Below are 14,807 nucleotides of genomic sequence, written 5' to 3' on the forward strand. Positions count from 1 at the left end.
TGGGGTCGCAAAGAGTTGGACACGACTGAAGTGACTTAGCACACACGCATGATAAATACGATAGTAAATGCTGTCTGGATGAGTGAGTAACGAGTGAATGCATGTATACATTAATAAGTGGCAGTGAGCTCCTCAAGGGTGGTGGGCCTTGAACCTCGGTCTCGCTGCGGGTACCCTTGTGCAATCCTGCCAATTTGCCAGGCGCTCTAATTTCTAGGAGCAGTCTCCACCGCCAGCGTGGCGGGGGCGGGGTTCCAAACCTCCGCCTGGGAGTGCCCACTCCGGGCGGTAGGGGGCGCCGGCGCGCGGCCGGGCGGGTCCCCCGGCACCACCCGCGCGAAGCCGAACCAGTGTCTACGCCATGCGCGCGCTGCTGCCACTGCTGCGCACCAGCTGGGCCTGGCCCGTGGGCGCCGCCGCCGCTGCCTCCGCCCGCCTGCTGCGGGGAGCCAGTGCAGGGCCCGGGCCGCGTCGGACCATGGCCCTGTACCGCACGGAGGAGCGCGGCCAGCCCCACTCTCCCGATTACCGCCTCTTTTTCAGTAAGTAGCTCGCGGGAGGCCCGCCGCGCGTCGCACCGGAGGTTGGGGATGGGAGCATGGCCTCCATCCCTGCATCCGGCGGGCACAGCGCGGTCGCCGCGCCGTCCAGGCCACGTTCCCTCACGCGGGGGCCCGCGCCGAGCTGCGGGAGCTGCCTGTGAAGGGAGCCGCCAGGTCCCCAGTCACGGAGCGCAGAGACGCAGGGCGACAGGCGGGGCCGCGCTGGGTCACCCTGAGCCGGGACCGGCGTCACCTGCCCTGGCCCGCAGCCGTTAGCCCGGCCCCCGCCGGCGATCCGGATTCAACTGTGGTGAACGGAGTTCCTGGGTCAGCCCGCCCTCCGGGTGGGCGTAACAAAGCTCCTCCGGCTAGGGCCGCTGGCGATTGGAGAGGCAGGCGGGACTTCGGAGATGCTTGGTCCAGCCGTTCTTTATGGGGCGGGGCTCTGATGAAGGCTCACTCAGCAGCCTGAATTTATACTTGCGAGTTTGCACCTTGAATGTGATCCACGATCAAGGACCTCGTTGGTTCCGAAGTAACCCCTTCTCCTCCCCAAATTGAGCAAATCCAGAGGGCGAAGCGACCTAGGACCTTGACCTGGCCAGCTAAAATGGGAAAGACCCAGGTCTCCCTTAGTCTCATTTTTTTTTTTTTTTTTTTTGCACCTGTATGTTTCACTGTGCAGGTTAGCTAGGATGTGAAGCAGCGAGGTTGGTTGAGTTGCTGTCATCCCTCACTGATCTGAGAGCCCCAAGGGGAATAGTACCTTTTTTTGTTTTTTCTAAAGTCGGCTTTGCCTTGCTGCTGCTGCTGCTGCTGCTGCTAAGTCGCTTCAGTCGTGTCCGACTCTGTGCGACCCCAGAGACAGCAGCCCACCAGGCTCCTCTGTCCCTGGGATTCTCCAGGCAAGAACACTGGAGTGGGTTGCCATTTCCTTCTCCAAAGCATGAAAGTGAAAAGTGAAAGTGAAGTCGCTCAGTCGTGTCCGACTCTTAGCGACCCCATGGACTGCAGCCTACCAGGCTCCTCCGTCCATGGGATTTTCCAGGCAAGAGTACTGGAGTGGGATGCCATCGCCTTCTCCGACTTGAGCCTAGGGTGGAGGCATATTTTATAGGAGAGAAGACTCAATTTGCATAGTTTTGTGGTTACTATCTTTGGGTTGGAAGATGCCCTGGAGCAGGAAATGGCAACCCACTCCAGTGTTCTTACCTGGAGAATCCCATGGACAGAGGAGTCTGGTGAACTACAGTCTATGGAATCGCAAGGAGTCGGTCAGGACTGAGCAACTGAGCACACAGGCACGTGGTCATAAGGCAGCTGATACTAAAATTCCCGTTTTCTTTAAACTTTTCTCCATATTCTTTCCCATCCTTATTTGGTCAAGGCTAATGAAGTAGAGCAGAGAAGGCAATGGCACCCCACTCCAGTACTCTCACCTGGAAAATCCCATGGATGGAGGAGCCTGGTAGGCTGCAGTCCATGGGGTCACATAGAGTTAGACACAACTGAGCGACTTCACTTTCACTTTTCACTATCATGCACTGGAGAAGGAACTGGCACCCCACTCCAGTTTTCTTGCCTGGAGAATCCCAGGGACGGGGGATCCTGGTGGGCTGCCATCTCTGGGGTCACACAGAGTTGGACACGACTGAAGCAACTTAGCAGCAGCAGCAATGAAGTAGAGAGGAACCATTAACAGGAAGACCCAAATTTCTGATGGATTGTTGTAAAACGTTACAACACGATGGTTTGAGGAATAGCTTTCCATAATAACAGTGTTAACAGATTGGCAGATTTCAAAGTAGATAGAAGCTAACTCCTAAAATGGTGAAAGTATTTTAGATTTGTTATAAATAGAGTAATAAATTATGAAGTGTGTGCTGGACCTGGTAGATGTGGCACTGAGAAAATTTTAGTTATGGGCCCAAGAGTTTCATAATATCGATATAATTAGTTAAGGAAAATATAAAAACACTAAAAAATATTTTATTTGAATGTTGGCTGAGAAAAAAACAGCCTTGAGGATCCTGGAGCATGTGGTGTAGCCTGCTGAGCACGGACTTTGGAATGGAGAGTCCTAGGCCTTGATTCTGGCTCTACAATAACTCGCTGTATGCTGTTGGCAGGCCGTGGCGTCATCTTTTACATGGCCAGTGTCTGTAGCTGTGAAAGAAAGCAGTTGACTTACCAGTGCTCTTCAAGGCCCTCCTTAGTGCCAGTATTCCCTGGAGGGGATGACTAAGAGACACTCCTAACATTATCTGTTAGGCATTTCTGAGGCTCTATTGACCTCTTGCTGTGGTGTGGTTTTTTTAGTTGCTTCGTGTTTCAGACTCATGACTTTTCTATAGCTGGAATGCCACAAAATATATTTTATATAAATATAAAATATATTTATATCTCATTCAATTGAAATAATTGACAGAAAAGAAGAAAAATGATTTTACTGAGGTTGATGGGCAAAAATTGGAAGGAAGTAGTTTGGAGGAGAGGCCAGGCGGTGAGATAGCCATCGAGATTGTTGGGTTGAACAATTCCTCAATTAAACGCCAGATGGCGGCCTTGACCCAGGACAGTTTATAGTTTGCTGGAAGGGGTAGGACAAAGTGAAATGAAGCCCCTTCAGTGTTAGGTGGTATGCGGGAAACAGTGAGCAATTTACTCTTTATAAAGATAAATAAATTGGATATTTGTACTCTGGCAGTATCCGTGAGCAGTAATATGGTGCAGTTCTCTCCCTTCAAAGAAGAGCATCAGTATACCGCTTTTTTTGAAAAATGTTGTTTAGTATTGTTTAGCAGTGAAATCATTTCCCACATTTCCAAATATTTCCCAAGCCTCTGTAATACTAGTGAAGTTGGGAGGTAGGCTTTTTTCAATTTCATTTCTGTAAATGGTTCTCTTTACCACCATTCAGAAGAATTAGAATAAATGATAGATGCAGTACTTGGTTTTTCCCTTTTAATTGGTGTTAAACCTTGTAGGAATAGTATTGAAGTGAGACAAGGTGATGGGGAAGAGCATCCTGGTGGTAATCATGAGGCCTCTTGGCCCTGTAATTTACTTTTTGTGGGGACTTGTGTGAGTAATTGAACCTCTCACTACATCATTTTATTGAACCATGGAAAGAGGAGATCGGAATTAGTCATTTCCCAAACTGCTTAGTTGAGCACAAGCATCCCATGGTGTGTTATTAGATTTTCTTTAAAGGAAGAGCTTCATGGTTTATTAAATTAGCAAACCACTTCGCATTTTATTACCTTGGGGAGTCACCGTGTGCATATTAAAGTTCTTGGAAATTTTTATGTAACGTAACTTGTCCCAAACTTTTGAATCCCAAAGCCCCTGTTTCTCAGAACATTTGTTGACATTTTAGTAACTCTGGAGTTTCATAGAATTCTATTTGGGAAGCATTGAGTTCTAGATTAATAGTCAAAAGACTTGGGTTGTAGAGGGGCGGGATGGGGAGGGAGACGGGAGGGAGGTTCAAGAGGGAGGGGAAGTATGTATACCTATGGCCAGCTCATGTTGATTTATGGCAGAAACCATCACAATATTGTAAAGTAATTATCCTCTAATTAAAAATTTTGTAAAATGGAAAAAAAAATAGGTTGTAGGCTTGGCATCACTTGATTTCCTTTAGCTCAATTTCTCCATCTGTAAAATGGGAATGGCACTGATGATTTATAGAATTGCTTCCTTTAGCTCAATTTCTCCATCTGTAAAATGGGAATAACACTGATGATTTTATAGAATTGCTGTGGCAGCTAAACGATACCATATATGTAAAGATTATTAGTGTCTCCTGCTTGGTACACGGTTAATGTTTAAAAATACATATTATTTCTTTTTCCCTTTTGACTTTAAGACACTAGACCAAAATTCTTGTTAGATTTTATAAAGGATGAGAACAGTGGGATATGGATAGAATTGGATACTTTGACTGTGTCCCAATTTATTAATTCCAAGTCTCAGGAGTTTTAATGGGTACTGATGACCTGTGATCTTTTGAATTAGTTGTGAAATCATAATGAAGTAAGACTTGTTCATATAGGACTAGAGACATAACATTGTATGCCAGTATTCATTTGGTAGTCTCCATGTGTTTCTTTTGTTCATAACTTATAATTCATTATTTTAAATTTTTTAAGTTTTCTGAAAGGATGAGGAGAAACTATGCTTTTCATAATTTGGATTTTTGTTACTGTGGGGTAGGTGACTGGTTCCAGAGAAGGCGATGGCACCCCACTCCAGCACTCTTGCCTGGAAAGCCCCGTGGATGGAGGAGCCTGGTAGGCTGCAGTCCATGGGGTCGCTAAGAGTCGGACACGACTGAGCGACTTCACTTTCACTTTTCACTTTCATGCATTGGAGAAGGAAATGGCAACCCACTCCAGTGTTCTTGCCTGGAGAATCCCAGGGACGGGGGAGCCTGGTGGGCTGCCATCTATGGGATCTCACAGAGTCGGACACGACTGAAGCAACTTAGCAAGCAAGCAAGCAAGCAAGGTGACTGGTTCACTTAGAGAAATAATGCCATAGATAATTCCAGTTGCTTTTATTTAGCATGAGAATGAATCATGCAGGTTTTAAACAATGAATTTGTTTTATCATTTATAGTAAGCATATGTTTATGTTGAAATTATTAAATGTTTTCTTAACGTACATCATTTGAATAGTAGGAGCAATCTGCCATTGAATGTACCCCACATCTGGACTTAATAAAATTTACAATGAGTACTACACAAAAGGTGTGTTTTGATTCTTAAATATATGAGTTCTTATAACCTTTTTTTTTTTAATTTTGCCTATATCATAGAACTTGAATTAACGTAATAGAACATAATGGTTATCGTGTGGATATAGAAACATTAATTGTATTTATTTGGTTTTGTCATTGCCACAGCTTCCAGTAAGAATGTCTATAAATGGTTTTAGTAATCATATGTGATAGTATGTTGGTACTTGGCCTACATGTAGCTATTTGATGTATATGATACATATAATCAGATACAGGTTTTGCAGTTCATTTGATTTTATCACTTGCTGATTTAAATGAACTTTCATTCTGAAACAACTTGCTATTCTAAGAGAAAAACATGTAGATAACTTACAAAGTGACAGAATGAAATCTCATTTCAGTCCAGTTGAAGGTAAAATTTTGACATTGTTTGGCAACATCTAATATATTTCCAGTGGTCATGTATGGATGTGAGAGTTGGACTGTGAAGAAAGCTGAGCGCCGAAGAATTGATGCTTTTGAACTGTGGCGTTGTAGAAGACTCTTGAGAGTCCCTTGGACTGCAAGGAGATCCAACCAGTCCATTTTAAAGGAGATCAGTCCTGAGTGTTCATTGGAAGGACTGATGTTGAAGCTGAAACTCCAATACTTTGGCCACCTCATGCGAAGAGTTGACTCATTGGAAAAGACTCTGATACTGGGAGGGATTGGGGGCAGGAGGAGAAGGGGACGACAGAGGATGAGATGGCTGGATGGCATCACTGACTCGATGGACGTGAGTCTGGGTGAACTCCGGGAATTAGTGATGGACAGGGAGGCCTGGCGTGCTTCAATTCATGGGGTCATAAAGAGTCGGACATGACTGAGCGACTGAACTGAACTGAATATATGTTGATGGGCCTGATAGAATTTGTTAGCTAATGCCTAGTAGGTATGTAGTCTGATTTTTGACAAAGTGAAATACCACAACAAGGTGGTGGGGGTGACTCCCATTGTTTTTCTCTCTCCTCATAAATATCCAAAAGTGATAGTAGGTGGATAAAAAAAGATAACCCTGAAACAACAAATAAGAAGGAGCCATTAAAGCTGGTGATTTCAGAATATTTATAAAGGAAGAAAAGCAGATGGAGGTGTGGTTATTGGTGAAGAGGCACAGAGGAAGTCCCAACTTAAGTCTGTGTGCTAAGGGTCTGTAGTTTCAGAGGAAGCTGAGCTGCTTTGCAGAACCTCAGGGTCTGAGAGAGAGTGTGAGAGAGAGAGAGATGTGGAGCTTGACACAGGAGGAGCCGTGTAAGTTGTATTATGGAATGGCAGGCACATGGATGTTTACTGTGCAGGCCTGGGGCTTAGGCCAGGGACTGATTCCTTCCCCAGAGGTTGAAGGACGTGTTTGGAGATCGGTAGGACAGCCTGATGGCGTTGCTGTCCCTCTGACTCGGGGATGTGCCAGTGTCACAGCCAGCTGCTTAAGCGCACATCTTCACAGGAAGCTGGCCCTTCGCCAAGCCTCTCCCACACACATCGCCTTTCCTAGTCTTTTATTCTTAACTATAGACCAGCTTGTCAGGGATCACCTTCAGACAGGTTTTCCTCACTGCTACTGTTATCTACCAAACTGCTTTGTCGAAAGGTGACCTTCATGTGGCAAATTAATGATCAACTGAAAATTCTCCTCCCAGGTGAATTCTCAACAGTATTTTTACAGTCTAACCCTCTTTCTGCCTTGAATTTTTTTTTTTTTCCCTTCCTGGGACAACACTTTCTTTTATCTTCTTTTGATAGCTTCTCCATCAGCAGTTTCCTTTGCTGGATTCTCTGATCTGAACTCTAACCTTTGAAATGGCCCAGGACTCAGTACTTTGCACATATATCTATCTTTTCTCTCTCTAGGGCAGGGGTTGGCAAGCCCTTTCTGAAAAGGGCCAAATAGTAAATAGTTTAGGTTTTGCAAGACCGGTGGTCCCTCACAAACTCTGTGTTGTGGGGCAAAAGCAACCAGCGAGTAAAGGTATGGCTATGTTCCAGCAAAAGGCTGTTTATAAAAGTGAGGACAGCCCTTGTGCTGTATTTGGCCTGTGGGCCAGAGTTTCTGTTGTTGCTTTTGATGTAGATGATCCCATCCATCGAGATATCCCTGCCTCCCAGATTTGTAATGTTGGCTCCCAGATTTGTAATGTTAGGCCTAGTCTCTTCTTGAGCTCAAGATTTACACATGCGGTAAATGTACTCTGTATTTCCACTGAAATGTCCCAGAAGTTAACCTAAAGTTAATGTGTAGAAAACAGAACTCCCTGTCCCTCACCGCTACCCAACTATTTCGGCCTTCACACTTATGACCAGTAACTTAGGAACCATTGTTGTGGCCAGTCTTACCCTGTATCTAGTTACTAGTCTGTCCTTTCAGTCCAGCTTTTGAAATGTATCCAGAAGACACTCATCTCTGCTGCCACCTGTGCTCCTGTATCCACGTCACCAACATCCTTCACTTGACCGATTGCAGGGGCCCCCTGGTTCTTCACCCTGCTCCACCACTGTCCCCTGAAGCCTGCTTTCCACCAGAAGTCATGACACATAAGTCTGATCATGCCAGGTTCTGCTCTTACTGTTGCAAGGTCCTGTGTGAGCTGATCCTGGGCTTCATCACTGAAGCCTTTGCTTACCTCTCTTCTTTCTGATCATCGTGCTCCAGTCTTCCTGGCCTCCGAGTGTCTCCAGATGCCCTGTGTTTTCTCGCCTCAGCACCTCTGTGCTTGCTCCTCATGCAGTGTGCCTCCCTAGATTTTCTGCTTGACCCTCTTCCTTGCTTCATTCCGCTTCCCTGGCATTTCCATATAAAATATTATCTCCTTCCGCCATTCTTTTCTTGCCCAATACCTGATCAAGTTAAAAGTATATTCATTGCTTCTATGCACCAACCCCTGACCAGAATATAAATTCCACAAAAGCAAGGACTTTGTATATCTAGTACCTAAAACAGTGCTCAGTATACTGTGTGTGTTCAGTAAGTATTTACTGAATGAATGATTTTAAGAAAACCTTATAAACTAAATGGGAAAAAAGAAAAGAGAACCAGAATTTTTCAGAGTCACACAGGTATCCACTGAGATTTCAGCAAGTGATTGCACCCATTAAGAAGGAAAAGGAGGCTATGAAGAAAAGGCAGTCAAAGAACAAGAGCTTTTGGAGATTAAAATCTGATTAAGACACAAAAGTTGATAGAAGGGAAGTGGGTAAATTGGTGTTCTGTTATTTTAAGCCACCAAGTGTGTAGTAATTGTTAGGGCAGTCCTGGAAAGCTGATGCAGAGAAGTTAGAACATACGGTAAAGAAATCTACCAGAAAGTAGAACAAAATGTCAAAGAGACAGCAGCGGGGGGGATAAAAAAAAAGGTAGAAGGGACATAGAGATTTACTCTAGGAAGTCTTAACATTTGGAATCTATGAGTCCCAGAAGGAAACAACAGACAAAATGAAGAATTTTCAAAGGAATAGTGAAAGAGATCTAAGAATTTAAGTACTCAAGTGCTCTGAGTCCCTGACTGTTTACTGTGAAAACTCAGAAAACAGAGGCTTTTATAAAGAAGACCCTGAAAATTCCTGGGGTTGGGAGAAGGGGAAGGGGGGGAGAACAGGCCACCTGCAGAGGACCAAGAACAAACTGGTATCTGACTACGAGCAGCCCTGAAAGCTCAGACTGGAGTAACGCTTCCAAAATTCTGAGATCGTTTTCCTTCTAGAATTTACCCTGGCAACCATTAATCCAGGGTGTAGGCTGAGTTAAGACACTTCAGGCATTTAAGGACTTTGGAGACTTACCTCCCCTGCGTCCTTTCTTACACTACACAAGTTAGGAATATGCTCTTGCAAAACAGGTAAAACAAAGCTGAAAGCATGGAATCCAGAAAACAGATCTAAGTTGGAAATCAACAAAGCAGAGTCTCAAGATGCCAAGAAAGCATCCAATCCAGATTGCAACAGAAAGTATGATTTCCAAAGGGAGCTATTTGGTTAGAGAATTCCATAGTTTCTGTGGAAGCTGTGAGACATTTGAATAATTGATAGATATGATTATGACTGACTAAGGAAGAAAATTAGAAACACAACACAAAATAGAAGTTGAACAGAAACGGAAATTATCTGTAAGATTCTACTTGGCCAAAAATCAGCATCTAGCAATGCTTCTTAAACTTGCCTGACTCGTATGCTTACTAATAATATAAATATCCAGATTTCTCTCCTTATGATTCTGATTAACTAGGTATGAGATCTGCTTAACAAGCAATCGAGGCTTTTCTGATCTTTAGGAAATACACTAACAGGGAAAGCATGGAAAACTCAATAGGATTATAGAACATTTTATCAGCTTTGAAGTGAAAAAATGTAAGTGCAGAAGATAAAAAATAAGGAAAAAGAATGAAGAAAGAGAAAAAGCCTTGTTAGTTGAGTCAAGAAATGCTGTTTATGTTTTGATGAAGCAAAGAGTAAAGCTGTAAAGTATTGGCCAATAGAGAATTTAAAGGAATTAGGTTGCAGTCAGATGAACTAAACTTACCTTTCAGAGCTGAAATCAGTAGATAATATTCTAATATTGTAAATTAAAAACTATATGAATATATTACAGTATTTGAAAAAGTAAATTGGCAACAATTTGGTTATAGTTCTAAAGAAACAACCAGTCTGAGCTGCAGATAATGAAGTTCTAACCTAAGATTATCACTACTTTATTCTGAGCCTCTAAGAAAGGGCTGTTTCTGATGTGTGCTTCAGTTCTGTCTTGAAAAGGTGGCATGCGCTGCCACAGTGCTTGCTGTGTGTACCAAGTCTGTCCACGGCTCAGAGGTATAATATGGATTACCCCATTCATTTTAGACTGGATCAGAGAGGAGGCAATGGCACCCCACTCCAGTACTCTTGCCTGGAAAATCCCATGGACGGAGGAGCCTGGTAGGCTGCAGTCCATGGGGTCGCTAGGAGTCGGACACGACTGAAGTGACTTAGCATGCATGCATGCATTGGAGAAGGAAATGGCAACCCACTCCAGTGTTCTTGCCTGGAGGATCCCAGGGATGGAGGAGCCTGCTGGGCTGCCATCTATGGGGTTGCACAGAGTCGGACACAACTGAAGTGACTTAGCAGCAGCAGCAGCAGCAGCAGCAGCAGCAGCAGCAGCAGCAGCAGCAGCAGCAGGATAGATAGCACAGGTTTCTCTATCTATAAGTGGAGTGGTCCTATGAAATTATCCATCAGCTGAAATGTTTTAAAGAAGCAATACCTTAGGAGACCTCTTGCTAATGAATGCACAAGATAAATGGAGAGAAAGCATAGGTGCTCATGGACGTAGTTCAGAGCTCTGGCAACTTGCTGCTGAGATGCTGAGTGTAGTTCCCAGGAAAGGAGCTTGCCTGGCCACACTCACTGTTCAGGGCTGCTTGATGCCTCCATTAACAGCTGCTGAAAACACACTGAATGCTGCTTTCATTTCTTTTTTTTTTGTAAAAGTTAAAATCCTCTTTGGATTTTTTGTTGTTGTTGTTAGCAAAAACAGGCACTAATGTAGGTCTTTTATAAAAGTGAAGTGGCTTAAACCAAACTTTTGAAAAGCAGGGGATACCAGAACCTATCTTTAAACCCACCTTTAGAGAATCTTGATGTGTTTAAGAATCTTAATGCATTTCATGTTGCTTAGAACTCAACATTCAGAAAACTAAGGTCATGGGATCCGGTTGCATCACTTCATGGCAAATAGATGGGGAAACAATGCAAACAGTGAGAGACTTTATTTTCTTGGGCTCCAGAGTCACTGCAGATGGTGACTGCAGCCATGAAAGATGCTTGCTCCTTGGAGGAAAAGCAATGACCAACCTAGACAGCATATTAAAAAGCAGAGACATTAGTTTGCCAACAAAGGTCCATCTAGTCAAAGCTATGGTTTTTCCAGTAGTCATGTATGGATGTGAGAGTTGGACTTTAAAGAAAGCTGAGTGCAGAAGAATTGATGCCTTTGAATTTGGTGTTGGAGAAGACTCTTGGAGTCCCTTGGACTGCAAGGAGATCCAACCAGTCTATCCTAAAGGAAATCAGTCCTCAATGTTCATTGAAAGGGCTGATGCTGAAGCTGAAACTCCAATACTTTGGCCACCTGATGCGAAGAACTGACTTGTTTGAAAGGACCCTGATGATTGAAAGATTGAAGGCGGGAGGAGAAAGGGACAACAGAGGATGAGATGATTGGATGGCATCACTGACTCGATGAACATGAGTTTGAGTAGACTTCAGGAGTTGGTGATGGACAGGGAAGCCTGGCGTTCTGCAGTCCATGGTGTCACAAGAGTTGGATACGACTGAGCGACTGAACTGAACTGAATGTGTTTAAGTGAAGCCTAATATACTTATAGTACTGACTTTAGAACACTTCTGATGGATTCTTATCCTTTCTTTGTATGTTAGGTCAGTGATTTGCTCTCCGATTGTGCCAAGAGGACTTCTTTGTCTCTCAGTTTGTAGGATGATGCTGATCCTGATAGTGTGTAGTGCACACTAACTTAGCTGTAGGCATTGCTCACATTTTAGCACTTTTGTATTATGACATCTAATACATTGCTTTTTGCATACTAAATTGTATATTACTTAATTACAGGAAATTGAGAAAAGTGTCAGAGAAATCGAGTGACTTTATCAAACTCAGCAACTACAAGGCAGACTCTTGCCCTCTGTATTCATTGCTCTTGTACAAATTTATTAGTATTATGCCCATCAAAGCATTATAATTATCAGAGATCTAAGGCCTTATTTTATTTTCCCAGACGTTTTTCATTTTTTTCTTTATTATTATGTTTTTATTTAAACTATTTCATGACCCAAATGGCTTCTAGTAGGTTTGGTTATCTGAGTCAAACCATTCATTTACCTGTATATTCTTTCTGCCTTCCAAAATGGCAATTAGAACATTATTTTAATGTATGTATTGGCACTGCCTTAGTGTTTGAATATATTTAGACCCCATTTTGAAGTGATAGATGTCAAAGAACACTTCTCACAGATCTTTAGCTTTTAATGATCACAGTCTAGTCCTATTTGCCCTCATACTTGAGTAGCACATACTTCTCTTCTTAATATTTGTTGAGACTTGTCCCCAGTTAACAAGAGCTTTAGGTAAACTTCACACCAAGTCAGTGTGCTAGAGGTATCATTTAGTCTTAATTCCAGGTAGCCCAGCTGTTCTTTCAAGTTTCCTGTACTTCATTAAGTTTAGTAACAAACTTTCCTGGTTTGTAGGACTTCCTGAATTCTTAGAGCTGCGGTGGTTGTTAATTTCCATCAGTGATAGGTTGCAAATGTAGCAACGTAGTAATGTGCTAAGAACCCCAGCTGGGTGATTGTTATTTGCAGTAAGTGCTCCTGTTTATACCTTAAAATGTACTATAGTTTTCTAAACTGCCTTCTTTTTTGTGTGAACAGTTCTGAGCTTTAGTAGAAATACAGACTCTTTTAAACACCAGCACAGTGATGGTGCAGAACAGTCTGTCACTCCCCCAGATTTTCTCCCGGCTCCTCTTTTAAGTCAACTCCACCCTCTCCCCTCAACCTCTGGCAACCTCTGGTCTGGTTTTTAATCCCTATAGTTTTGCCTTTTCCAGAATGTTATCTTAGTGGAGTTGTTTGAATCTAGCTTCTTTCACTTAGCGTAATTGCATTATAGATTTTTTTCATTTTCTTTTGTAGTTCATTTTTTATTATGGACTAATGGCTGCTGCTGCTGCTGGACTATTGAGTAAAATGCCATTGTGTGGGTTTAATAGTTTGTTTATCTGTTTACCAGTTGGATATTTGAGTTGCCTCCAGTTTTTGTGATTATTGAGTAAAGCCACTATAAACATACACTGAGAAGTTTTTGTTTGAGCATAAGTTTTCATTTTTCCTTATTTCTGGATCATACATTTATAAGAAACTGTCAGACTATTTTCCAAAGTTGCTGTACTGTGTTCAATTCCCCACCACTATGTTTTATTTTAATAGAAAATATGTAAATGTGACCCACTTAAGTAACTTTGTTATGTATAGAAAAGAAAATAATCTTGCAGCAAACTGATAGTTTTGTTTTCTGTTTTTTTTTAATTTTTTTTTATTGAAGGATAATTGCTTTATAGAATTTTGTTGTTTTCTGTCAAACCTCAACATGAATCAGCTATAGGTATTGTTTCCTGTTCTTTGTGTTGCTCATAGATGTCTTTAAAATCAGGCAGAGAATTTGAAATTTGAAGTGGTATGTGAAAGAGAAGTTTTTTTTTAAGGTGCATCCTTTTTAACTGATGGAAAAAAGCTTTATAGATCTTCAGTTCAGTTCAGGGAGAGTTTTATATCCTTTGCAACTTGTGTGCTTTTTCTTATATTTATCATAGTTTGTGCATCGGGTCATACATAAGTCACTTTGTTGCTAGGGTGGGAGAGGGTAAATTATATTAGAAGCTTGTACAGGAAAATGAAATAGAGATATTTGCTCAGCACATATTAACTGAATGCCTACTAAGTGCTGGGAACTTTTCTGGGTTCTGAGGATCCAGTAGAGAGCCTAATAGAACAAACAGAAACACAACAACAAAAGGTCTTCTTTCTTCAGGAACTTTAGTGATAAGTGGTAAGGAAAACCCACACAGCATGAGATGAGGAAATGAAATTTTGGTGGAGTGTGGGCCATTGTTAAGTTGTATATTTCTAATTTTATTGGACAGAAGCCATTGTTTGTGTTTGTTCATTTGTTTAAATAAACTTTATTTTGGAATAATTTTAGATTGGACAAGGTTGCAGCAATTGTACAGAATTTCAGTATATATCTTACCATGTTCCCTAACATTAACATCTTTCATTACCACTGTGCATTTGTCAAAGCTAAGAAACCAACATTGATACATATTATTAACTAATTCCACATTTTATTTTGGTGTCACTGATTTTTCCATAATATCATTTTTCTGTCCCAAGATCCAGTTCAGGGTACCACATTCCTCTTAGACATTATATTTCCATCAGTCAGTTCAGTCGCTCAGTCGTGTCCAACTCTTTGCGACCCCATGAATCGCAGCACGCCAGGCCTCCCTGTCCATCACCAACTCCCGGAGTTCACCCAGACCCACATCCATTGAGTCAGTGATGCCATCCAGCCATCTCATCCTCTGTCATCCCCTTCTCCTCCTGCCCTCAATCCCTCCCAGCATCAGAGTCTTTTCCAATGAGTCAACTCTTCGCATGAGGTGGCCAAAGTACTGAAGTTTCAGCTTTAGCATCATTCCTTCCAAAGAAATCCCAGGGCTGATCTCCTTCAGAATGGACTGGTTGGATCTCCTTGCAGTCCAAGGGACTCTCAAGAGTCTTCTCCAACACCACAGTTCAAAAGCATCAATTCTTCTGCACTCAGCCTTCTTCACAGTCCAACTCTCACATCCATACATGACCACTGGAAAAACCATAGCCTTGACTAGACGGACCTTTGTTGGAAAAGTAATGTCTCTGCTTTTGAATATGCT

At 42.6% G+C, this 14,807-nt stretch overlaps 1 protein-coding gene across 3 annotated transcripts in view; it reads left to right on the forward strand.

Moving 5' to 3' along the window:
• Positions 1–331: 331 nt before the first annotated feature.
• The window catches only part of PPA2 (inorganic pyrophosphatase 2), a 98,155-nt gene continuing 83,679 nt past the window's right edge, over positions 332–14,807 (forward strand). For all 3 annotated transcript variants that reach the window (XM_019962026.2, XM_070791122.1, XM_070791121.1), the window contains exon 1: positions 332–542. In XM_019962026.2, coding sequence (XP_019817585.2) covers positions 362–542 — 181 coding nt within the window. In that variant the 5' untranslated portion in view covers positions 332–361. The remainder of the gene's footprint in view (positions 543–14,807) is intronic.

Source organism: Bos indicus, chromosome 6 (assembly GCF_029378745.1).
Source record: "Bos indicus isolate NIAB-ARS_2022 breed Sahiwal x Tharparkar chromosome 6, NIAB-ARS_B.indTharparkar_mat_pri_1.0, whole genome shotgun sequence".
NCBI lineage: Eukaryota > Metazoa > Chordata > Mammalia > Artiodactyla > Bovidae > Bos > Bos indicus.